Raw genomic sequence first — 25,500 nt, forward strand, 5'->3', positions numbered from 1 at the left:
TCGCCGCTCCTCCGCCCCCGATCTCTCGCCGCTCCTCCGCCCCGATCTCTCGCCGCTCCTCCACCCCCGATCTCTCGATACTCCTCCGCCCCCGATCTCTCGCCGCTCCTCCGCCCCGATCTCTCGCCGCTCCTCCGTCCCCGATCTCTCGCCGCTCCTCCGCCCCGATCTCTCGCCGCTCCTCCGCCCCGATCTCTCGCCGCTCCTCCGCCCCGATCTCTCGCCGCTCCTCCGCCCCCGATCTCTCGCCGCTCCTCCGCCCCGATCTCTGGCCGCTCCTCCGCCCCCGATCTCTCGCCGCTCCTCCGCCCCCGATCTCTCGCCGCTCCTCCGCCCCCGATCCCTCGCCGCTCCTCCGCCCCCGATCTCTCGCCGCTCCTCCGCCCCCGATCTCTCGCCGCTCCTCCGCCCCCGATCTCTCGCCGCTCCTCCGCCCCGATCTCTCGCCGCTCCTCCACCCCCGATCTCTCGCCGCTCCTCCGCCCCCGATCTCTCGCCGCTCCTCCGCCCCGATCTCTCGCCGCTCCTCCGTCCCCGATCTCTCGCCGCTCCTCCGCCCCGATCTCTCGCCGCTCCTCCGCCCCGATCTCTCGCCGCTCCTCCGCCCCGATCTCTCGCCGCTCCTCCGCCCCCGATCTCTCGCCGCTCCTCCGCCCCGATCTCTGGCCGCTCCTCCGCCCCCGATCTCTCGCCGCTCCTCCGCCCCCGATCTCTCGCCGCTCCTCCGCCCCCGATCCCTCGCCGCTCCTCCGCCCCGATCTCTCGCCGCTCCTCCTCCTCGATCTCTCGCCGCTCCTCCGTCCCCGATCTCTCGCCGCTCCTCCGCCCCGATCTCTCGCCGCTCCTCCGCCCCGATCTCTCGCCGCTCCTCCGTCCCCGATCTCTCGCCGCTCCTCCGCCCCGATCTCTCGCCGCTCCTCCGCCCCCGATCCCTCGCCGCTCCTCCGCCCCGATCTCTCGCCGCTCCTCCGCCCCCGATCTCTCGCCACTCCTCCGCCCCGATCTCTCGCCGCTCCTCCGCCCCGATCTCTCGCCGCTCCTCCGCCCCCGATCTCTCGCCGCTCCTCCGCCCCGATCTCTCGCCGCTCCTCCGCCCCCGATCCCTCGCCGCTCCTCCGCCCCGATCTCTCGCCGCTCCTCCGCCCCCGATCTCTCGCCGCTCCTCCGCCCCGATCTCTCGCCGCTCCTCCGCCCCGATCTCTCGCCGCTCCTCCGCACCAAACATTCGCCGAACCTCCGTCACAATCGCCCGCCAAATTTCAGCCATGGTCCCCCCATCGCTCCTTCGCCGATCACCTGTCGCTCGTCCGCCACGATCCTTCCCGCTCCTCTGCTGTCCCAGAACACAGCCGGCACTCCAAACGGCGACCTGTGTCCTGATGCGGTCGCCCAGGAGCCCACCTCGAAGCTGTCGCACAACTTGTGTCGGCACGCGCTGGAATCTTCCGTGGCCGCGCTCCAGCTCTTTTTATAGCCCCGACCGGCGGAGATGTTCCCTCGCAGGTCGGGGCGGCCCACCGTGGAACGACTACAGGTCCTGTCACAGGGGACAAAACGAGAAATAAAAAGTAGCGGCATTGTGACAATTCGGCCACGGGCAATAAAGGCCGGCCTTGCCAGCGACGCCCACATCTCGGGAAGGAGTTTTTATTTTTAAATCGCTCTTGCTGCCGTCCCAGGCTCAGCAGTGCTGCACGCCACGGCCAAATAGTCAGCCGTGGGTGGTCACAGCAGAGCTTTCTTTGTTGCTGCGCACATTGCTCTGTTTGGGGGTGGGGGTCTGGGTGGGGGGGCGGAGAGGAGAAGGTTTGTGGGGGGCTGGTTGTGTGGAGAGAGTCATCATCAGAGGCAGTCCCTCGGAATCGAGGAAGACTTGCTTCCACTCTAAACATGAGTCCTCAGGTGGCTGAACAGTCCAATACGGGAGCCACAGTCCCTGTCACAGGTGGGACAGACAGTGGTTGAGGGAAAGGGAGGGTGGGACTGGTTTGCCGCACGCTCCTTCCGCTGCCTGCGCTTGGTTTCTGCATGCTCTCGGCGACGAGACTCGAGGTGCTCAGCGCCCTCCCGGATGCACTTCCTCCACTTAGGGCGGACTGGTCTTTGGGCCAGGGACTCCCAGGTGTCGGTGGGGATGTCGCACTTTATCAGGGAGGCTTTGAGGGTGGTCCCTTGTAACGTTTCCTCTGCCCACCTTTGGCTCGTTTGCCCGTGAAGGAGTTCCGAGTAGAGCGCTCGCTTTGGGAGTCTCGTGTCTGGAGGGCATGCGGACAATGTGGCCCTGCCCAGCGGAGCTGGTCGAGTGTGGTCAGTGCTTCGATGCTGGGGATGTTGGGCCTGGTCGAGGACGCTAACGTTGGTGCGTCTGTCCTCCCGGGGGATTTGTAGGATCTTGCGGAGACAGTGTTGGTGGTATTTCTCCAGCGACTTGAGGTGCCTACTGTACATGGTCCGTGTCTCTGAGCCATACAGGAGGCGGGTATCACCACAGCCCTGCAGACCAAGAAACACCAGGACTGGTTTGATGAGAATGACCAGGAGGTCCAAGAGTTAATAAATTGCAAGCGCGAGCCACTTCTGAACCTACAACAACGACCCAACTCGGGAGCAGCGTAATTCGAGCGGGACGGCACTTAGGATAACTACGACACTCCTTGGCGGCCTGCCCAACTGCCTCGTTGTGCAAGGGCCTGCTTGCTGTGCCAGGATGTACCAGGGCTACGTGTTTGCAAGAGCGTGTCGGCACGGGGGCAGAGGGGTGAGGTGGACAGGGGAGGGAGAGAGGCACTCAAGTGTTGGCCAGTGATGGGTGAACCCTGACTGTGGCACACCCTGACCTCCGCGGAACAGTCCCAAAGTCCACACAGCACGACGACAACACAGACCAACTCTGCTCCGACGTGTTCCCTCACACGCCCAGGGTTACAAGGTTCACACTCACACCAGCCATCAGCCAACGCAGGCTGCTATTCCCGGCAATCAGATCTCACCCCTGCAACAAGCTTCCCACCACGTATCCGCAGACCGCCTATTTCCCCCCTCCGTAACATCGCCCCGTCCCCGCCCCCTGCCTCAGCTCATCCGCTGCAGAAGCCCTCATCCGTGCCCTCGTTACCTCCAGACTTGACTATTCCAACGCGCTGCGCTCCTGGCCGGCCTCCCACATTTCCCCCCCCACGTACACTAGAGGTGATCCAAAACTCGGCTGTCCCCGTGTCCTAACTCGCACCGAGTCCCGCTCACCCATCACCCCCTGTGCTCACTGCCCCCGTGTCCTAACTCGCACCGAGTCCCGCTCTCCCATCACCCCCTGTGCTCGCTGCCCCCGTGTCCTAACTCGCACCGAGTCCCGCTCACCCATCACCCCCTGTGCTCGCTGCCCCCGTGTCCTAACTCGCACCGAGTCCCGCTCACCCATCACCCCCTGTGCTCGCTGCCCCCGTGTCCTAACTCGCACCGAGTCCCACTCACCCATCACCCCCTGTGCTCGCTGCCCCGTGTCCTAACTCGCACCGTGTCCCACTCACCCATCACCCCCTGTGCTCGCTGACCTACATTGGCTCCAAGTCCGGCAATGCCTCGATTTCAAAATTCTCAGCCTTGTTTTCAAATCCCTCCATGGCCCCTACACCCCTCCCTATCTCTGTAACCCCCTCCAGCCCCTACACCCCTCCCTATCTCTGTAACCTCCTCCTTCCCTACACCCCTCCCGATCTCTGTAACCCCCTCCAGCCCCTACACTCCTCCCTATCTCTGTAACCTCCTCCTTCCCTACACCCCTCCCGATCTCTGTAACCCCCTCCAGCCCCTACACCCCTCCCTATCTCTGTAACCTCCTCCAACCCCTACACCCCTCCCTATCTCTGTAACCTCCTCCAGCCCCTACACCCCTCTCTATCTCTGTAACCTCCTCCAACCCCTACACCCCTCCCTATCTCTGTAACCTCCTCCAACCCCTACACCCCTCCCTATCTCTGTAACCACCTCCAGCTCCTACACCCCTCCCTATCTCTGTAACCTCCTCCAGCCCCTACACCCCTCCCTATCTCGGTAACCTCCTCCAGCCCCTACAACCCTCCCTATCTCTGTAACCTCCTCCAGCCCCACAATCCCCCGAGATCTCTGCGCTCCTCTAATTCTGCCCTCCTGAGCATCCCTGATTATAATCGCTCCACCATCGTTGGCCGTGCCTTCAGCTGCCTGGGCCCCAAGCTCTGGAACTCCCTCCCTAAACCTCTCCACCCCTCTCTCCTTCGAAACGCTCCGTAAAACCGATCTCTTTGACCCAGCTTTTGGTCACCTGTCCCCAATATCTCCTCCTGTGGCTCGGGGTCAAATTTATCTGTTTTGTCTTGTTACGCTGCTGTGAAGCACCTTGATAGATTTTACTAGGTTAAAGGCGCAATATAAATACAATTTGTTGTTGTTAGATTAGAGAATGCTAGGGGGTGATTTTATTGAGCTCTTTTAGGACTTTGATGGGGTAGAACTTATGGAAAGGTATAAGATTATGAGGGGGCTTGACAAGGTGAATGCAGAGAGGATGTTTCCACTGATGGGGGAGACTAGAACTAGGGGGCATGGTCTTAGAATAAGGGGCCGCCCATTTAAAACTGAGATGAGGAGGAATTTCTTCTCTCAGAGGGTTGTAAATCTGTGGAATTCACTGCCCCAGAGAGCTGTGGAGGCTGGGACATTGAATATATTTAAGGTGGAGATAGACAGATTTTTGAGCGATAAGGGAGTGAAGGATTATGGGGAGCGGGCAGGGAAGTGGAGCTGAGTCCATGATCGGATCAGCCATGATCGTATTAAATGGCGGAGCAGGCTCGAGGGGCCGAATGGCCGACTCCTGCTCCTATTTCTTATGTTCTTAAACCTTTTTTCCACTGCTGGGGCGGTGGGGTGGGGAGGGGTGGCCCTGCCTATCCTTAAAATCAGAGCTAGTCGTTCAGGAAAAAAGTTGGGAAATATTTCTTCCTCCAAAGGGCGATAGGAGTGGTTCGGAATGTCGGGGGTATGATTAAGAAGTTTACAGATGATACTAGAATGGGCCGTGGGGTTGATAATGAAGAATAAAGCTGCAGACTGCAGGAAGATATCGATGAACTGGTCAGGTGGGCAGAGCAGTGGCAAATGGGATTCAATCCGGAGAAGTGTGAGGTAATGCAAGGGAATACACATTAAATGGTCATACACTGAGAAGTGTAGAGGAACAGAGGGACCCTGGAGTGCAGGTCCACAGATCCCTGAAGGTCGCAGGCCAGGTGGATAAGGTGGTTAAGAAGGCACACGGAATACTTGCCTTTATTAGCCGAGGCATGGAATACAAGAGCAGGGAGGTTATGCTTGAACTGTATAAAACACTGGTTAGGCCACAGCTGGAGTACTGCGTGCAGTTCTGGTCACCTCATTACAGGAAAGATGTGATTGCACTAGAGAGGGTGCAGAGGAGATTTACCAGGATGTTGCACTAGAGAGGGTACAGAGGAGATTTACCAGGATGTTGCACTGGAGAGGGTACAGAGGAGATTTACCAGGATGTTGCACTGGAGAGGGTACAGAGGAGATTTACCAGGATGTTGCACTAGAGAGGGTACAGAGGAGATTTACCAGGATGTTGCACTGGAGAGGGTACAGAGGAGATTTACCAGGATGTTGCACTAGAGAGGGTACAGAGGAGATTTACCAGGATGTTGCACTGGAGAGGGTGCAGAGGAGATTTACCAGGATGTTGCACTAGAGAGGGTGCAGAGGAGATTTACCAGGATGTTGCACTAGAGAGGGTACAGAGGAGATTTACCAGGATGTTGCACTAGAGAGGGTACAGAGGAGATTTACCAGGATGTTGCACTGGAGAGGGTACAGAGGAGATTTACCAGGATGTTGCACTGGAGAGGGTACAGAGGAGATTTACCAGGATGTTGCACTAGAGAGGGTACAGAGGAGATTTACCAGGATGTTGCACTAGAGAGGGTACAGAGGAGATTTACCAGGATGTTGCACTGGAGAGGGTACAGAGGAGATTTACCAGGATGTTGCACTAGAGAGGGTACAGAGGAGATTTACCAGGATGTTGCACTGGAGAGGGTACAGAGGAGATTTACCAGGATGTTGCACTAGAGAGGGTACAGAGGAGATTTACCAGGATGTTGCACTGGAGAGGGTACAGAGGAGATTTACCAGGATGTTGCACTAGAGAGGGTACAGAGGAGATTTACCAGAATGTTGCACTGGAGAGGGTACAGAGGAGATTTACCAGGATGTTGCACTAGAGAGGGGACAGAGGAGATTTACCAGGATGTTGCACTGGAGAAGGTACAGAGGAGATTTACCAGGATGTTGCACTGGAGAGGGTACAGAGGAGATTTACCAGGATGTTGCACTGGAGAGGGTACAGAGGAGATTTACCAGGATGTTGCACTGGAGAGGGTACAGAGGAGATTTACCAGGATGTTGCACTGGAGAGGGTACAGAGGAGATTTACCAGGATGTTGCACTGGAGAGGGTACAGAGGAGATTTACCAGGATGTTGCACTGGACTGGAGAATTTTAGCGATGAGGAAAGATTGGATAGGCTGGGGTTGTTTTCTTTGGAACAGAGGAGGCTGAGGGGAGACCTGATTGAGGTGTATAACATTATGAGGGGCCTGGATAGAGTGGATAGGACGGTCCTGTTTCCCTCAGCAGAGGGGTCAACAACCAGGGGATGTAGATTTAAAGAAAGGGAACTTTACTCTGTATCTAACCCCCTGTACCTGCCCTGGGAGTGTTTGATGGGGACAGTGTAGAGGGAGCTTTACTCTGTATCTAACCCCGTGCTGTACCTGCCCTGGGAGTGTTTGATGGGACAGTGTAGAGGGAGCTTTACTCTGTATCTAACCCCGTGCTGTACCTGCCCTGGGAGTGTTTGATGGGACAGTGTAGAGGGAGCTTTACTCTGTATCTAACCCCGTGCTGTACCTGCCCTGGGAGTGTTTGATGGGACAGTGTAGAGGGAGCTTTACTCTGTATCTAACCCCGTGCTGTACCTGCCCTGGGAGTGTGTGATGGGACAGTGTAGAGGGAGCTTCACTCTGTATCTAACCCCGTGCTGTACCTGCCCTGGGAGTGTTTGATGGGACAGTGTAGAGGGAGCTTTACTCTGTATCTAACCCCGTGCTGTACCTGCCCTGGGAGTGTTTGATGGGACAGTGTAGAGGGAGCTTTACTCTGTATCTAACCCCGTGCTGTACCTGCCCTGGGAGTGTTTGATGGGACAGTGTAGAGGGAGCTTTACTCTGTATCTAACCCCCTGTACCTGCCCTGGGAGTGTTTGATGGGACAGTGTAGAGGGAGCTTTACTCTGTATCTAACCCCCTGTACCTGCCCTGGGAGTGTTTGATGGGACAGTGTAGAGGGAGCTTTACTCTGTATCTAACCCCGTGCTGTACGTGCGGTGAGGGTGGTGTGGGTTTATTTGAGATGTGTAAATGTTTGCTGTGCTCTGTGACGACATTAAGAAACAAAGGCAGGTATTTCAGTGATCTGATAGGCGAGGCCGCAACGGAATTTATTTATTCCATTAGTTGAACAAAATCTTTTTCTTTTCATGTTAAATACCCCTTTTATACTATATATAAACCCCCCGAACCCCTCGATTAGATTCCAGCCTGTAACTCACTCCCGGGTATCTGTTATTCTATATATAAACCCCCCCCGAACCCCTCGATTAGATTCCAGCCTGTAACTCACTCCCGGGTATCTGTTATTCTATATATAAACCCCCCCCGAACCCCTCGATTAGATTCCAGCCTGTAACTCACTCCCGGGTATCTGTTATTCTATATATAAACCCCCCGAACCCCTCGATTAGATTCCAGCCTGTAACTCAATCCCAGGTATCCGTGATTCTATATATAAACCCCCTGAACCCCTCGATTAGATTCCAGCCTGTAACTCAATCCCAGGTATCCGTGATTCTATATATAATCCCTCGATTAGATTCCAGCCTGTAACTCAATCCCAGGTATCCGTGATTCTATATATAAACCCCCGAACCCCTCGATTAGATTCCAGCCTGTAACTCACTCCCGGGATTCCGTTATTCTATATATAAACCCCCCGAACCTCTCGATTAGATTCCAGCCTGTAACTCACTCCCGGGTATCCGTTATTCTATATATAAACCCCCCTGAACTCCTCGATTAGATTCCAGCCTGTAACTCACTCCCGGGATTCCGTTATTCTATATATAAACCCCCCGAACCTCTCGATTAGATTCCAGCCTGTAACTCACTCCTGGGTATCCGTTTTTCTATATATAAACACCCGCGAACCCCTCGATTAGATTCCAGCCTGTAACTCACTCCCGGGTATCTGTTATTCTATATATAAATCCCCTGAACCCCTCGATTAGATTCCAGCCTGTAACTCACTCCCGGGTATCCTTTATTCTATATAGAAACCCCCCGAACCCCTCAATTAGATTCCAGCCTGTAACTCACTCCCGGTTATCTGTTATTCTATATATAAACCCCCCGAACCTCCCGATTAGATTCCAGCCTGTAACTCACTCCCGGGTATCCGTTATTCTATATATAAACCCCCCAAACCCCTCGATTAGATTCCAGCCTGTAACTCACTCCCGGGGTATCTGTTATTCTATATATAAACCCCCCGAACCCCCCGATTAGACTCCAGCCTGTAACTCACTCCCGGGGTATCTGTTATTCTATATATAAACACCCCTGAACCCCTCGATTAGATTCCAGCCTGTAACTAACTCCCAGGTATCTGTTATTCTATATATAAACCCCCTGAACCCCTCGATTAGATTCCAGCCTGTAACTCACTCCCGGGTACCCGTTATTCTACATATAAACCCCACCGAACTCCTCGGTTAGATTCCAGCTGGTAACTCTTGCCAAAATCTGGTATTCTATATATAAAGCCCCTGAACCCCTCGATTAGATTTCAGCCTGTAACTCACTCCCGGGTATCTATTATTCTATATATAAATCCCCCGAACTCCTCGATTAGATTCCAGCCTGTAACTCACTCCCGGGTATCCGTTATTCTATATATCAACCCCCCGAACCCCTCGATTAGATTCCAGCGTGTAACTCACTCCCGGTGTATCCGTTATTCTATATATAAACCCCCCCGAACCCCTCGATTAGATTCCAGCCTGTAACTCACTCCCAGGTATCTGTTATTCTATATATCAACCCCCCGAACCCCTCGATTAGATTCCAGCCTGTAACTCACTCCCGGGTATCTGTTATTCTATATATAAACCCCCCCGAACCCCTCGATTAGATTCCAGCCTGTAACTCACTCCCGGGTATCTGTTATTCTATATATAAACCCCCCGAACCCCTCGATTAGATTCCAGCCTGTAACTCACTCCCAGGTATCTGTTATTCTATATATAATCCCCCCGAACCCCTCGATTAGATTCCAGCCTGTAACTCACTCCCAGGTATCTGTTATTCTATATATAATCCCCCCGAACCCCTCGATTAGATTCCAGCCTGTAACTCACTCCCGGGTATCTGTTATTCTATATATAAACCCCCCCGAACCCCTCGATTAGATTCCAGCCTGTAACTCACTCCCGGGTATCTGTTATTCTATATATAAACCCCCCGAACCCCTCGATTAGATTCCAGCCTGTAACTCACTCCTGGGTATCTGTTATTCTATATATAAACCCCCCCGAACCCCTCGATTAGATTCCAGCCTGTAACTCACTCCTGTCTGATTGCCCTGTAATATTAATGCAGCACAGGCTGGTAATGCGGGTGTTCACCACTTGAGAGCGCTGTGGTCTCTGCTATGTGGAAATTCCGGGATTTTACACAGCTTCCGAAGATGTGGGAAGATGGAGTGGACTTTTCAGCTGTTCCCCACAAAAAGCTGTGGATGCTGAGGGTTGAATTGGAGCTATTAAGACTGAGATGGGTCAGCATCTTAGGCAGTCCATCGGAATCGAGGAAGACTTGCTTCCGCTCTTAACACGAGTCCTTAGGTGGCTGAACAGCCCAATACGAGAGCCACAGTCCCTGTCACAGGTGGGACAGACAGTGGTTGAGGGAAGGGGAGGGTGGGACTGGTTTGCCGCACGCTCCTTCCGCTGCCTGCGCTTGGTTTCTGCACGCTCTCGGCGACGAGACTCGAGGTGCTCAGCGCCCTCCCGGATGCACTTCCTCCACTTAGGGCGGACTGGTCTTTGGGCCAGGGACTCCCAGGTGTCGGTGGGGATGTTGCACTTTATCAGGGAGGCTTTGAGGGTGGTCCCTTGTAACGTTTCCTCTGCCCACCTTTGGCTCGTTTGCCGTGAAGGAGTTCCGAGTGGAGCGCTTGCTTTGGGAGTCTCGTGTCGGGGGCATGTGGACAATGTGGCCCTGCCCAGCGGAGCTGGTCGAGTGTGGTCAGTGCTTCGATGCTGGGGATGTTGGCCTGGTCGAGGACGCTAACGTTGGTGCGTCTGTCCTCCCAGGGGATTTGCAGGATCTTGCGGAGACATCGTTGGTGGTATTTCTCCAGCGACTTGAGGTGTCTACTGTACATGGTCCATGTCTGTGAGCCATACAGGAGGGCGGGTATCACTACAGCCCTGTAGACCATGAGCTCGGTGGTAGGTTTGAGGGCCTGGTCTTCGAACCAGGGTAGAGTTGAAAGATGGGTAGAGTTTTGTTGGGTCCGGATATCAATGAACAGGGTATGAGGTGAGTGGATGGAGATAGGTCACAGTTCAGCCATAATCTCATTGAATGTCAGAACGGGCTGGAGATAGAAAGAAAAGGCAGACTTGCATTTCTATAGCGCCTTTCACGACCACCGGACGTCACAAAGCGCTGCACATCCAATGAAGTACTTTTGGAGTGTGCTCACTGTTGTATTGTGGGAAACGCGGCAGCTCAATTTGCGCACAGCAAGCTCCCACACACAGCAATGTGATAATGACCCGGATCATCTGTTTTAGTGATGTTGGTTAAGGGATAAATATTGGCCCCAGGACACCGGGGAGAACTCCCCCTGCTCTTCTTCCAATAGTGGCCGTGGGATCTTTTACATCCACCCGAGAGGGCAGACGGGGCCTCGGTTTAACGTCTCATCCAAAAGATGGTCCCTCTGACAGTCCGGCACTCCCTCAGTACCGCCCCTCCGACAGTGCGGCGCTCCCTCAGTACCGCCCCTCCGACAGTGCGGCGCTCCCTCAGTACCGCCCCTCCGACAGTGCGGCGCTCCCTCAGTACCGCCCCTCCGACAGTGCGGCGCTCCCTCAGTACCGCCCCTCCGACAGTGCGGCTCTCCCTCAGTACCGCCCCTCCGACAGTGCGGCACTCCCTCAGTACCGCCCCTCCGACAGTGCGGCACTCCCTCAGTACCGCCCCTCCGACAGTGCTGCACTCCCTCAGTACCGCCCCTCCGACAGTGCGGCACTCCCTCAGTACCGCCCCTCCGACAGTGCGGCACTCCCTCAGTACCGCCCCTCCGACAGTGCGGCACTCCCTCAGTACTGCCCCTCCGACAGTGCGGCGCTCCCTCAGTACTGCCCCTCCGACAGTGCGGCGCTCCCTCAGTACTGCCCCTCCGACAGTGCGGCACTCCCTCAGTACCGCCCCTCCGACAGTGCGGCACTCCCTCAGTACCGCCCCTCCGACAGTGCGGCGCTCCCTCAGTACCGCCCCTCCGACAGTGCAGCGCTCCCTCAGTACCGCCCCTCCTACAGTGCGGCGCTCCCTCAGTACCGCCCCTCCGACAGTGCGGCGCTCCCTCAGTACCGCCCCTCCGACAGCGCGGCACTCCCTCAGTACTGCCCCTCCGACAGCGCGGCACTCCCTCAGTACTGCCCTTCCGACAGTGCGGCACTCCCTCAGTACTGCCCCTCCGACAGTGCGGCACTCCCTCAGTACTGCCCCTCCGACAGTGCGGCGCTCCCTCAGTACTGCCCTTCCGACAGTGCGGCACTCCCTCAGTACTGCCCCTCCGACAGTGCGGCGCTCCCTCAGTACTGCCCCTCCGACAGTGCGGCACTCCCTCAGTACTGCCCCTCCGACCGTGCGGCGCTCCCTCAGTACTGCCCCTCCGACCGTCTGACACTGGGAGACTGCCGGAGGGAGGGGAGGGGGGACAATTGGAGGGGGTGGGGCTGGGGGAAGCGACGGAGACATTCTCTGACGGGTGTCACGGTTTGTCCCCTGTGTGTGCAGCCTGCGGCGGGAGGGTTACACGGTGCAGGTGAACGTGAACGATTACCTGGATATTTACTGCCCACACTACAACGGCTCGGTGGCGGAGCACAAGATGGAGCAGTACATCCTGTACATGGTCAACCGCGAGGGATACCGCTCCTGCAACACCAACCTGGGCTTCAAACGCTGGGAGTGTAACCGGCCCCACGCCCCCCACAGCCCCATCAAGTTCTCCGAGAAGTTCCAGCGTTACAGCGCCTTCTCCCTGGGATATGAGTTCCATGTCGGGCACGAGTATTACTACATCTGTGAGTGTGGGAATGGGGGGGAGTGGGGGGGGAGAGGGGGGAGTGGGGGGAGGGAGGGGGGAGTGGGGGGAGGGAGAGAGGGGGGAGTGTGGGGAGGGAGGGGGGAGTGGGGGGAGGGAGAGAGGGGGGAGTGTGGGGAGGGAGGGGGGAGTGGGGGGAGGGAGGGGGGAGTGGGGGGAGAGAGAGAGGCGGGGGGAGAGAGAGAGCGGGGAGGGAGGGAGGGAGAGAGTGGGGGGAGAGAGAGAGTGGGGGGGAGAGAGAGAGTGGGGGGGCGGGAGAGAGAGCAGGGGGAAGGGAGAGAGAGTGGGAGGAAGGGAGGGAGAGAGAGCTTGGAGGGGGAGGGAGGGAGGGAGGGAGAGAGAGGGAGGGAGGGAGAGAGTGGAGGGGAGAGAGAGAGTGGGGGGCGGGAGAGAGAGAGTGGGGGGAGAGAGAGAGGCGGGGGGAGGGAGAGAGAGAGTGGGGGGAGAGAGAGAGGCGGGGGGAGAGAGAGAGTGGGGGGGGGAGGGAGGGAGAGAGTGGGGGGAGAGAGAGAGGCGGGGGGAGAGAGAGAGTGGGGGGGGGAGAGAGAGTGGGGGGGCGGAAGAGAGAGCAGGGGGAAGGGAGAGAGAGCGGGTGGAAGGGAGGGAGAGAGAGCGGGAGGGGGAGGGAGAGAGTGGGGGACGGGAGAGAGAGCAGGGGGAAGGGAGAGAGAGCGGGAGGAAGGGAGGGAGAGAGAGCTTGGAGGGGGAGGGAGGGAGGGAGGGAGGGAGAGAGTGGGGGGGGGGAGAGAGAGAGTGGGGGGCGGGAGAGAGAGCAGGGGGAAGGGAGAGAGAGCGGGAGGAAGGGAGGGAGAGTGAGCTTGGAGGGGGAGGGAGGGAGGGAGGGAGAGAGGGGGCAGGGAGGGAGGGAGAGAGTGGAGGGGAGAGAGAGAGTGGGGGGCGGGAGAGAGAGAGCAGGGGGAAGGGAGAGAGAGCGGGAGGAAGGGAGGGAGAGAGAGCGGGAGGGGGAGGGAGGGAGGGAGGGAGAGAGGGGGGAGGGAGAGAGAGACGGAGGGCGAGATAGAGGGAGGGAGATAGAGAGGGAGAGAGAGAGGGAGAGGGAGAGGGAGGGAGAACGAGACAGTTTGAGGGAGATGGGGGGATTGAGAGAATTGCAGATGGAGAGTGTCAACGTACGTGAGAAAGAGGGAGAGAAGGAGCAATATAGAGCGAAACAGAGAGAGAGAACGTGTGAAAAAGGGAGAGACAGAAAATGACACAGACGGAGGGAGTGACGGATGTTGGTGTGATAGTTCGATAGATAGATAGAGATAGAGACAGATATAGTGTTAGTTAGAGAGAAATAGTTAGAGATCGGGGAGAAAGAACAGGATCTTTTAGATAGGGAGGGATGTAGGGGCTGGAGGGAGTTACAGAGATAGGGAGGGGTGTAGGGGCTGGAGGGGGTTACAGAGATAGGGAGGGGTGTAGGGGCTAGAGGAGGTTACAGAGATAGGGAGGGGTGTAGGGGCTGGAGGAGGTTACAGAGATAGGGAGGGGTGTAGGGGCTGGAGGAGGTTACAGAGATAGGGAGGGGTGTAGGGGCTGGAGGAGGTTACAGAGATAGGGAGGGGTGTAGGGGCTGGAGGAGGTTACAGAGATAGGGAGGGGTGTAGGGGCTGGAGGAGGTTACAGAGATAGGGAGGGGTGTAGGGGCTGGAGGGGGTTACAGAGATAGGGAGGGGCTGGAGGGGGTTACAGAGATAGGGAGGGGTGGAGGGGCTGGAGGGGGTTACAGAGATAGGGAGGGGTGTAGGGGCTGGAGGGGGTTACAGAGATAGGGAGGGGAGAATGGGCGCAACTCTTGTTACAACTTTTGTTTTTCTGTTGTAGCTACTCCGACCCATCACCACGGGAAAACGTGCCTGAAGATGAAGGTGTTTGTGTGCTGTTCAACCTGTGAGTATCTGTGAGGAGTAGCTTCAGTTGGAGAGATGTACCGCCTCATAATCTAGACTTACATTTCTATCACCCCTCCGACGCTCCCTCAGTACTGCCCCTCCGACAGTGTGGGGCTCCCTCAGTACTGCCCCTCCGAAAGTGTGGGGCTCCCTCAGTACTGCCCCTCCGACAGTGCGGCGCTCCCTCAGTACCGCCCCTCCCACAGTGCGGCACTCCCTCAGTACTGCCCCTCCGACAGTGCGGCACTCCCTCAGTACTGCCCCTCCGACAGTGCGGCACTCCCTCAGTACCGCCCCTCCGACAGTGCGGCGCTCCCTCAGTACTGCCCCTCCGACAGTGCGGTGCTCCCTCAGTACTGCCCCTCCGACAGTGCGGCACTCCCTCAGTACTGCCCCTCCGACAGTGCGGCTCTCCCTCAGTACTGCCCCTCCGACAGTGCAGCACTCCCTCAGTACTGCCCCTCCAACAGTGCGGCACTCCCTCAGTACTGCCCCTCCGACAGTGCGGGGCTCCCTCAGTACCGCCCCTCCGACAGTGCGGCACTCCCTCAGTACTGCCTCTCCGACAGCGCACTGCGGCGCTCCCTCAGTACTGCACAGGGAGTGTCGGCCTGGATTTAAGTGCACAACTCCCTGGAGTGGGACTTGAACCCACAACCATCGGAATCGGAGCCCAATATGCTGCCCACTGAGCCACAGCTGGCTCCCCTCGACTGTGCAACCTATCCTCATAATTTAACCCCTTTATCCCCGGTGGTATTCTGGTGAATCGGCACTGCTCATCCTCCAAGTCCAGCCTCCCCTTAAATGCCTCGATACTATTCGCCTCAACCCCTCCCTGTGGCAGTGAGTTCCACATTCTCACCGCTCTCTGGGTAAAGAAGTTTCTCCTGAATTCCCCCTTTGGGTTTATCAGTGACTGTCTTATATTGAGGATGCTCACTGGTTTGTCGAGCTGTTGAGTTGGGAGTGGCTTAGCCAGTCACATGATGTTGGCAAGACTCAATAAAGCCCCAGCCAGTTAGGTTCGGGGCATGAGGTATGCAGTTGTGAGCCTGGTGGATGAGCTAGTAATGTTCGGTGCGATTGTTAAACCTTTCGCTGATCAAGCCATTATCATCATGGGCAGTCCCTCGGAATCGAGGAAGACTTGCTTCCACTCTAACAATGAGTCCTTAGGTGGCTGAACAGTCCAATACGAGAGCCACAGTCCCTGTCACAGGTGGGACAGACAGTGGTTGAGGGAAGGGGAGGGTGGGACTGGTTTGCCGCACGCTCCTTCCGCTGCCTGCGCTTGGTTTCTGCACGCTCTCGGCGACGAGACTCGAGGTGCTCAGCGCCCTCCCGGATGCACTTCCTCCACTTAGGGCGGACTGGTCTTTGGGCCAGGGACTCCCAGGTGTCGGTGGGGATGTTGCACTTTATCAGGGAGGCTTTGAGGGTGGTCCCTTGTAACGTTTCCTCTGCCCACCTTGGGCTCGTTCGCCATGAAGGAGTTCCAAGTAGAGCGCTTGCTTTGGGAGTCTCGTGTCGGGGGCATGCGGACAATGTGGCCCTGCCCAGCGGAGCTGGTCGAGTGTGGTCAGTGCTTCGATGCTGGGGATGTTGGCCTGGTCGAGGACGCTAACGTTGGTGCGTCTGTCCTCCCAGGGGATTTGCAGGATCTTGCGGAGACATCGTTGGTGGATATTTCTCCAGCGACTTGAGGTGTCAACTAGTTCTTAATAGCAATGTGTTGCTATGAATTCTTAAGCATAGAACCCATGATGCAAACCTATTACAGCCCCCTAGTTCAGATCCCTCGCCGTCTATCCTATTGAACCCTCTCATAATCGTACAGGCCTCAGTAAGGTCCTCCCTCAGCAATCTCTTATCTCGAGAAAGGAGCCCAGCCTGTACGGCCTTCCCAGATCGTTCCAACCTCCTTCTTCTTTCCATCTCGGGGCTTTTAGAGGTCGTCCAGTCCCCCGCCAGGCCTGGCCGTGTGTCCCAGCAGCTTGATCACAGGCCCGGGTGTGATTTGCCCTTTGACCTTTGCCCTTTGCCTTTGCAGCTTCACACCCGAGCGAGAAGCTTACCCCGACCGCCCCGCAGTTCACGGTGGGCCACGACGTGAAGACCATAGAGGACCTGGGTGAGTCACGCGCTGCCGCGGGGCGCTGAGATCGGCTCGGGCACAAACAGGGCCGCACTCGGGACTGGAGGGATGGGCTTCGATGGGAGGGTTAGGGGACTGGAGGGATGGGCTTCGATGGGAGGGTTAGGGGACTGGAGGGATGGGCTTCGATGGGAGGGTTAGGGGACGGGAGGGATGGGCTTCGATGGGAGGGTTAGGGGACGGGAGGGATGGGCTTCGATGGGAGAGTTAGGGGACGGGAGGGATGGGCTTCGATGGGAGGGTTAGGGGACTGGAGGGATGGGCTTCGATGGGAGAGTTAGGGGACTGGAGGGATGGGCTTCGATGGGAGGGTTGGGGACTGGGGGAATGGGCTTCGATGGGAGAGTTAGGGGACGGGAGGGATGGGCTTCGATGGGAGGGTTAGGGGACTGGAGGGATGGGCTTCGATGGGAGAGTTAGGGGACGGGAGGGATGGGCTTCGATGGGAGAGTTAGGGGACGGGAGGGATGGGCTTCGATGGGAGGGTTAGGGGACTGGAGGGATGGGCTTCGATGGGAGGGTTAGGGGACGGGAGGGATGGGCTTCGATGGGAGGGTTAGGGGACTGGAGGGATGGGCTTCGATGGGAGGGTTAGGGGACTGGAGGGATGGGCTTCGATGGGAGGGTTAGGGGACGGGAGGGATGGGCTTCAATGGGAGAGTTAGGGGACTGGAGGGATGGGCTTCGATGGGAGGGTTAGGGGACGGGAGGGATGGGCTTCGATGGGAGGGTTAGGGGACTGGAGGGATGGGCTTCGATGGGAGGGTTAGGGGATTGGAGGGATGGGCTTCGATGGGAGGGTTAGGGGACTGGAGGGATGGGCTTCGATGGGAGGGTTAGGGGACTGGAGGGATGGGCTTCGATGGGAGGATTAGGGGACTGGAGGGATGGGCTTCGATGGGAGGGTTAGGGGACTGGAGGGATGGGCTTCGATGGGAGGGTTAGGGGACTGGAGGGATGGGCTTCGATGGGAGGGTTAGGGGACGGGAGGGATGGGCTTCGATGGGAGAGTTAGGGGACGGGAGGGATGGGCTTCGATGGGAGGGTTAGGGGACTGGAGGGATGGGCTTCGATGGGAGGGTTAGGGGACTGGAGGGATGGGCTTCGATGGGAGAGTTAGGGGACGGGAGGGATGGGCTTCGATGGGAGAGTTAGGGGACTGGAGGGATGGGCTTCGATGGGAGAGTTAGGGGATGGGAGGGATGGGCTTCGATGGGAGGGTTAGGGGACTGGAGGGATGGGCTTCAATGGGAGGGTTAGGGGACTGGAGGGATGGGCTTCGATGGGAGGGTTAGGGGATGGGAGGGATGGGCTTCGATGGGAGGGTTAGGGGACGGGAGGGATGGGCTTCGATGGGAGGGTTCGGGGACTGAAGGGATGGGCTTCGATGGGAGGGTTAGGGGACGGGAGGGATGGGCTTCGATGGGAGGGTTAGGGGATGGGAGGGATGGGCTTCGATGGGAGTGTTAGGGGACTGGAGGGATGGGCTTCGATGGGAGGGTTAGGGGACGGGAGGGATGGGCTTCGATGGGAGGGTTAGGGGACTGGAGGGCTCGGCTTCGATGGGAGGGTTAGGGGACTGGAGGGATGGGCTTCGATGGGAGGGTTAGGGGACTGGAGGGATGGGCTTCGATGGGAGGGTTAGGGAACTGGAGGGATGGGCTTCGATGGGAGGGTTAGGGAACTGGAGGGATGGGCTTCGATGGGAGAGTTAGGGGACTGGAGGGATGGGCTTCGATGGGAGGGTTAGGGGACTGGAGGGATAGGCTTCGATGGGAGGGTTAGGGGACTGGAGGGATGGGCTTCGATGGGAGGGTTCGGGGACTGGAGGGATGGGCTTCGATGGGAGAGTTAGGGGACTGGAGGGATGGGCTTCGATGGGAGAGTTAGGGGACTGGAGGGATGGGCTTCGATGGGAGGGTTAGGGGACAGGAGGGATGGGCTTCGATGGGAGGGTTAGGGGACTGGAGGGATGGACTTCGATGGGAGGGTTAGGGGACTGGAGGGATGGGCTTCGATGGGAGAGTTAGGGGACTGGAGGGATGGGCTTCGATGGGAGGGTTGGGGACTGGGGGAATGGGCTTCGATGGGAGGGTTCGGGGACTGGAAGGATGGGCTTCGATGGGAGGGTTAGGGGATGGGAGGGATGGGCTTCGATGGGAGGGTTAGGGGACTGGAGGGATGGGCTTCGATGGGAGAGTTCGGGGACTGGAGGGATGGGCTTCGATGGGAGGGTTCGGGGTCTGGAGGGATGGGCTTCGATGGGAGGGTTAGGGGACTGGAGGGATGGGCTTCGATGGGAGGGTTAGGGGACTGGAGGGATGGGCTTCGATGGGAGGGTTAGGGGACTGGAGGGATGGGCTTCGATGGAAGGGTTAGGGGACTGGAGGGATGGGCTTCAATGGGAGAGTTAGGGGACTGGAGGGATGGGCTTCGATGGGAGGGTTAGGGGACTGGAGGGATGGGCTTCGATGGGAGGGTTAGGGGATGGGAGGGATGGGCTTCGATGGGAGAGTTAGGGGACTGGAGGGATGGGCTTCGATGGGAGGGTTAGGGGACTGGAGGGATGGGCTTCGATGGGAGAGTTAGGGGACAGGAGGGATGGGCTTCGATGGGAGGGTTAGGGGATGGGAGGGATGGGCTTCGATGGGAGAGTTAGGGGACTGGAGGGATGGGCTTCGATGGGAGGGTTAGGGGACTGGAGTGATGGGCTTCGATGGGAGGGTTAGGGGACGGGAGGGATGGGCTTCGATGGGAGAGTTAGGGGACGGGAGGGATGAGCTTCGATGGGAGAGTTAGGGGACTGGAGGGATGGGCTTCGATGGGAGAGTTAGGGGACTGGAGGGATGGGCTTCGATGGGAGGGTTAGGGGACTGGAGGGATGGGCTTCGATGGGAGAGTTAGGGGACTGGAGGGATAGGCTTCGATGGGAGGGTTAGGGGACTGGAGGGATGGGCTTCGATGGGAGGGTTAGGGGACGGGAGGGATGGGCTTCGATGGGAGGGTTAGGGGACTGGAGGGATGGGCTTCGATGGGAGAGTTAGGGGACTGGAGGGATAGGCTTCGATGGGAGGGTTAGGGGACTGGAGGGATGGGCTTCGATGGGAGGGTTAGGGGACGGGAGGGATGGGCTTCGATGGGAGGGTTAGGGGACTGGAGGGATGGGCTTCGATGGGAGAGTTAGGGGACTGGGGGGATGGGCTTCGATGGGAGAGTTAGGGGACTGGGGGGATGGGCTTCGATGGGAGGGTTAGGGCACTGGGGGATGGGCTTCGATGGGTGAGCCATTATCGTGCCACATCTCACCTCTTCCGTGCAGCAGTTAGATGCTAAGCTTCGCATTAATTGCCATTAACCAGCACACCTCTCCAGCAGTCTCGTTCGTCTGACCGGGCCTTTTCATGTCCACCAGTAAGGCAACGGGGTTAAGAACGGCACTCTCCAAATGCCTTGGCCCAGGAGATTCACACTGGAACGTTGGGGAGCACAGAGAGCGACCTCCGACAGCCAGTTGGCCAGAGGGCCAGGACCGGACTCCGTTGGGCTTTTATAGACCATAATCCGTTGCGTGCGAAGCATTCTGCCGTCGAGCATCACGGTGAGACTCAATGCCTGGGCCTGAGGCAGGACTCGAAGGCTCGGGCGAGGTGACGAGGGTCTGGGAGGCTCGAGTGGAGCATAAACCGGACCCACCCGTTGGGCTGATTTGCCTCTTTCGTTGCTGCTTATTCCCCGTAAATGAGGAGTCACAGAATTGAAGAGGTTTATGCCGCGGAAGGAGGCCATTCGGCCCATCGTGTCCCGCGCCGGCCGACAAAGAGCCACCCAGCCTAATCCCACTTTCCCGCTCTCGGTCCGTGGCCCTGTGGATTACGGCACTTCAAGTGTTACATCCAGGTACTTTTTAAATGTGGTGAGGGTTTCTGCCTCTACCACCCTTTCAGGCAGTGAGTTCCACCCCAGACCCCACCACCCTCTGGGTGAAGACATTTCCCCTCAAATCCCCTCTAAACCTCCCTCCAATTACTTTAAATCTATGCCCCCTGGTTGTTGACCCCTCTGCCAAGGAAAACAGGTCCGTCCTATCCACTCTATCCAGGCCCCTCATCATTTTATACACCTCAATCAGGTCTCCCCTCAGCCTCCTCTGTTCCAAAGAAAACAACCCCAGCCTATCCAATCTTTCCTCATCGCTAAAATTCTCCAGTCCTGGCAACATCCTGGTAAATCTCCTCTGTACCCTCTCCAGTGCAACATCCTGGTAAATCTCCTCTGTACCCTCTCTAGTGCAACATTTTGGTAAATCTCCTCTGTACCCTCTCTAGTGCAACATCCTGGTAAATCTCCTCTGTACCCTCTCCAGTGCAACATCCTGGTAAATCTCCTCTGTACCCTCTCCAGTGCAACATTCTGGTAAATCTCCTCTGTACCCTCTCCAGTGCAACATCCTGGTAAATCTCCTCTGTACCTTCTCCAGTGCAACATCCTGGTAAATCTCCTCTGTACCCTCTCTAGTGCAACATCCTGGTAAATCTCCTCTGTACCCTCTCCAGTGCAACATCCTGATAAATCTCCTCTGTACCCTCTCTATTACAACATTCTGATAAATCTCCTCTGCAGCCTCTCCAGTGCAACATCCTGGTAAATCTCCTCTGTACCCTCTCCAGTGCAATCACATCTTTCCTGTAATGTGGTGACCAGAACTGCACGCAGTACTCCAGCTGTGGCCTAACCAGTGTTTTATACAGTTCAAGCATAACCTCCCTGCTCTTGTATTCTGTGCCTCGGCTAATAAAGGCAAGTATTCCGTATGCCTTCTTAACCACCTTATCCACCAGGCCTGCTACCTTCAGGGATCTGTGGACCTGCACTCCAGAGTCCCTCTGTTCCTCTACACTTCTCAGTGTCCTGCCATTTGGTTGGCCAGTTCACTTCCCTGAAGGGTGTCAATCAACTCGGGTTGTGTTGTCCACAGATTCCTGGTAGAGTTTGGCTGGAGTCAATCCACCAATGATCGCATTTATTTGCCTCAAATGTTGGCATGACGAGACGTGAACTCGCGATCTCTGGGAATGCGAGGCCAGTAGCAAGCAGAGTCCATCACCAACAACAAATTGCATTTATATAGCGCCTATAATGTGTAGTAAATCGTCCCAAGGCGCTTCACAGGAGCAATTATCTAACAGAATTTGACCCCGAGCCACAGAAGGAGATATCAGGGACAGGCGACCAAAAGCTGGGTCAGAGAGGTCGGTTTTAAGGAGCGTCTTAAAGGAGGAGAGAGAGAGGCGGAGAGGTTTAGGGAGGGAGTTCCAGAGCTTGGGGCCCAGGCAGCTGAATTGGGGGATGCTCAAGAGGGCAGAATTGGAGGAGCGCAGAGATTTCGGGGGGGTTGTAGGGGTTGGAGGAGATTACAGAGATCTCGGAGGGTTGTAGGGCTGGAGGAGGTTACAGAGATAGGACGGGGTGTAGGGGCTGGAGGAGGTTACAGAGATAGGGAGGGGTGTAGGGGCTGGAGGTGGTTACAGAGATAGGGAGGGGTGTGGGGCTGGAGGTTACAGAGATAGGGAGAAGTGTAGGGGCTGGAGGAGGTTACAGAGATAGGGAGGGGTGTAGGGGCTGCAGGAGGTTACAGAGATAGGGAGGGATGTAGGGGCTGGAGGAGGTTACAGAGATAGGGAGGGGTGTGGGGCTGGAGGTTACAGAGATAGGGATGGGTGTAGGGGTGGAGGAGGTTACAGAGATAGGGAGGGGTGTAGGGGCTGGAGGAAGTTACAGAGATAGGGTGGAGTGTGGGGCTGGAGGAGGTTACAGAGATGGGGAGGGATGTAGGGGCTGGAGGAGGTTACAGAGGTCGGGAGGGGTGTAGGGGCTGGAAGAGGTTACAGAGATAGGGAGGGGTGTCGGGGCTGGAGGAGGTTACAGAGATAGGGAAGGGTGTAGGGGCTTGGAGGAGGTTACAGAGATAGGGAGGGGTGTAGGGGCTGGAGGGGGTTCCAGAGATAGGGAGGGGTGTCAGGGCTGGAGGAGGTTACAGAGATAGGGAGAGGTGTAGGGGCTGGAGGAGGTGACAGAGATAGGGAGGGTTGTATGGGCTGGAGGAGGTTACAGAGATAAGGAGGGGTGTCGGGGCTGGAGGAGGTTACAGAGATAGGGAGAGGTGTAGGGGCTGGAGGAGGTGACAGAGATAGGGAGGGGTGTCGGGGCTGGAGGAGGTTACAGAGATAGGGAGAGGTGTAGGGGCTGGAGGAGGTGACAGAGATAGGGAGGAGGCGAGGAGGGATTGGAGGATGACCATTTGAGGTCAAGAGCCCAGCTTTGTGGGAGGGCTGCAGGGCCTGGGGAGGGCGGACTAGTGATGGTTCATTCTCTCTCTCTCTCTCTCTCCCCCGCAGACAACTTCAAACCCGAGGTCCCGAAACTGGAGAAGAGCGTGAGTGGGAGCAGTCCGAGTCGAAGGCACCTGAAGCTGACGGTCGTGTTGTCCCTCTTGCTCCTCTTGACACTATTGGCCTCGTAGCTCGGAGCAATCCCGGTCTTGGTGTCTCCCCGTCGTTGGGGGAAGAGTACAGAATGAACATGAGTTGGGGCACGGTACGGCCTATCCCTCTCCCTCCCCACCTCCTCCTCCCCACCCCCCTTCTCCTCCTTTTCCCCTCCCCCACAAAAGGTCAGCCGTCCGTCAACGTTGAACTCTGACCTTTCCGACCCGGACGAATTTCTCCTGCAGAAACAAAACTCCGAAACCGTCGCGGTTCGAGCCGCATTGGAGATACGAACTACTGGACGACAAATTTACAAATAGAACACACACACACACACACACACACACACACACACACACACAGGAAAAAAACACAAAAAAAAACCCCAATCTTTTTTAGAAAATAGTCAAAGTTGTGCATATTTTAGTCAGGCCGTTGCTTGGCGACAGAAACAAAATGGCCGCCCAACTTGACCAGACTTCCGATCCTTCCTTCCCTCGTCTGCCCAAATCCGTACCCGCGGAAAAAATGGTCGCGCAAACGGGCGGGGTTCGACTTCCGGAATATTCCCTGGAAAGGCTTCGGCGCTGACCACGCCCCCCCCCCCCCCCCCCACCGCTTTATCCGGCTCGCGCCCGGAATTAGAAGGCGGCCATTTTCTGCAGTTTGGCAGAAGCCTGGCTCAGGAACGGGTTGCCGGTGGTTACCAGGCAGAGCGAGAGAGACAGAAAGAGAGAGAGAGAGAGAGAGAGAGAGGGAAGGGGGCTCATCAGATGGGGGAGGGGGTAAGGGACGGGGACGGGGGGTGGGTACGAGGGTGGGGGGGTTTGGGGGGAACAGAGTTACTGGGTGTCCTCGTACACGAATCACTGAAGGTTAACGGGCAAGTTTTAAGGATGATGCAAAGAGGCTTCAAGGGACTATGGACAGGCGAAGTGATTGGACAAGAACATGGCAAATGGAATATAATACTGCGTGCAGTTTTGGTTTCCATATTTGCGAAAGGATATACTTGCTTTGGAGGCAGTTCAGAGAAGGTTCACTCGGTTGATTCCGGGGATGAGGGGGTTGACTTATGAGGAAAGGTTGAGTAGGTTGGGTCTCTACTCATTGGAATTCAGAAGAATGAGAGGTGACCTTATTGAAATGTATCAGATTATGAGGGGGCTTGACAAGGTGGATGCAGAGAGGATGTTTCCACTGATGGGGGAGACTAGAACTAGGGGGCATGATCTTAGAATAAGGGGCCGCCCATTTAAAACTGAGATGAGGAGGAATTTCTTCTCTCAGAGGGTTGTAAATCTGTGGAATTCACTGCCCCAGAGAGCTGTGGAGGCCGGGACATTGAATATATTTAAGGTGGAGATAGACAGATTTTTGAGCGATAATGGGGTCAAGGGTTATGGGGAGCGGGCAGGGAAGTGGAGCTGAGTCCATGATCGGATCAGCCATGATCGTATTAAATGACGGAGCAGGCTCGAGGGGCCGAATGGCCGACTCCTGCTCCTATTTCTGATGTTCTTAATGTCGGGAAATGTGAAGTTATCTGCTTTGGTCGGAAAAATAAAAAAGCAGAGTATTTTTTAAACGGTGAAGGATTGGGAATTGTTGGTGTTCACAGGGACCTGGGTGTCCTTGTGCACCAATCACTGAAAGTTAACCTGCAGCTACAGCAAACAATTAGGAAAGCAAATGGTATGTTGGCCTTTATTACAGGAGGATTGGAGTATAAGGGTAAAGACGTCTTACTGCGACTATATCGGGCCCTGGTGAGACCACACCTGGAGTATTGTGCACAGTTCTGGTCTCCTTACCTAAGGAAGGATATACTCGCCACAGAGGGAGTGCAGCGAAGGTTCACCAGACTGATTCCTGGGATGGGGGGATTGTCCTATGAGGAGAGATTGAGCAGACTGGGCCGATATTCTCTGGAGTTTAGAAGAATGAGAGGGGATCTCATTGAAACACACACAATTCTGACAGGGCTTGACAGGGTAGATGCAGGGAGGGTGTTTCCCCCCCCCCCCCGGGCTGGGGAGTCTAGAACCAGAGGGTCACACAGTCTCAGGATAAGGGCTCGGCTATTGAGGACTGAGATGAGGAGGAATTTCTTCACTCAGAGGGTTGTGGATCTGTGGAATTCGCTGCCTCAGAGAGCTGTGGAGGCCGGGACATTGAATAAATTTAAGATTTTTGAGCGATAAGGGAGTGAAGGGTGATGGGGAGCGGGCGGGGAAGTGGAGCTGAGTCCATGATCAGATCAGCCGCGATCGTGTTGAATGGCAGAGCAGGCTCGAGGGGCCGAATGGCCGACTCCTGCTCCTATTTCTTGTGTTCTTACGATCTACGCACAGCTGGGGAGGCCTTGTGTGGACCGAGAGGCCTTCTCGGGCATTGCCGCGTGTCGAAGAGGACAGGGGCAGGGGTCGGGGAGGGGGGCGTCAGGGGA

General features: G+C 56.9%; 1 protein-coding gene across 1 annotated transcript; it reads left to right on the forward strand.

Moving 5' to 3' along the window:
* Positions 1 to 5,068: 5,068 nt before the first annotated feature.
* On the forward strand, positions 5,069 to 23,086 carry LOC139250695 (ephrin-A3-like). The gene is made up of 5 exons (XM_070873071.1): positions 5,069 to 5,163; positions 12,201 to 12,490; positions 14,341 to 14,406; positions 16,462 to 16,542; positions 22,962 to 23,086. The coding sequence occupies exons 1-5, from the start codon at positions 5,069 to 5,071 to the stop codon at positions 23,084 to 23,086; spliced, it is 657 nt and encodes a 218-aa protein (XP_070729172.1).
* Positions 23,087 to 25,500: the final 2,414 nt, after the last annotated feature.

Source organism: Pristiophorus japonicus, unplaced genomic scaffold (genome assembly GCF_044704955.1).
Source record: "Pristiophorus japonicus isolate sPriJap1 unplaced genomic scaffold, sPriJap1.hap1 HAP1_SCAFFOLD_412, whole genome shotgun sequence".
NCBI classification, from domain to species: domain Eukaryota; kingdom Metazoa; phylum Chordata; class Chondrichthyes; family Pristiophoridae; genus Pristiophorus; species Pristiophorus japonicus.

Coding starts and splice junctions, on each gene's coding strand:
- LOC139250695 (XM_070873071.1), top strand. CDS start 5,069: ATGAAGAATAAAGCTGCAGACTGCAGGAAGATATCGATGAACTGGTCA. Junction 5,164..12,200: donor TCAATCCGGAGAAGTGTGAG/GTAATGCAAGGG, acceptor CTGTGTGTGCAG/CCTGCGGCGGGAGGGTTACA. Junction 12,491..14,340: donor GCACGAGTATTACTACATCT/GTGAGTGTGGGA, acceptor TTTCTGTTGTAG/CTACTCCGACCCATCACCAC.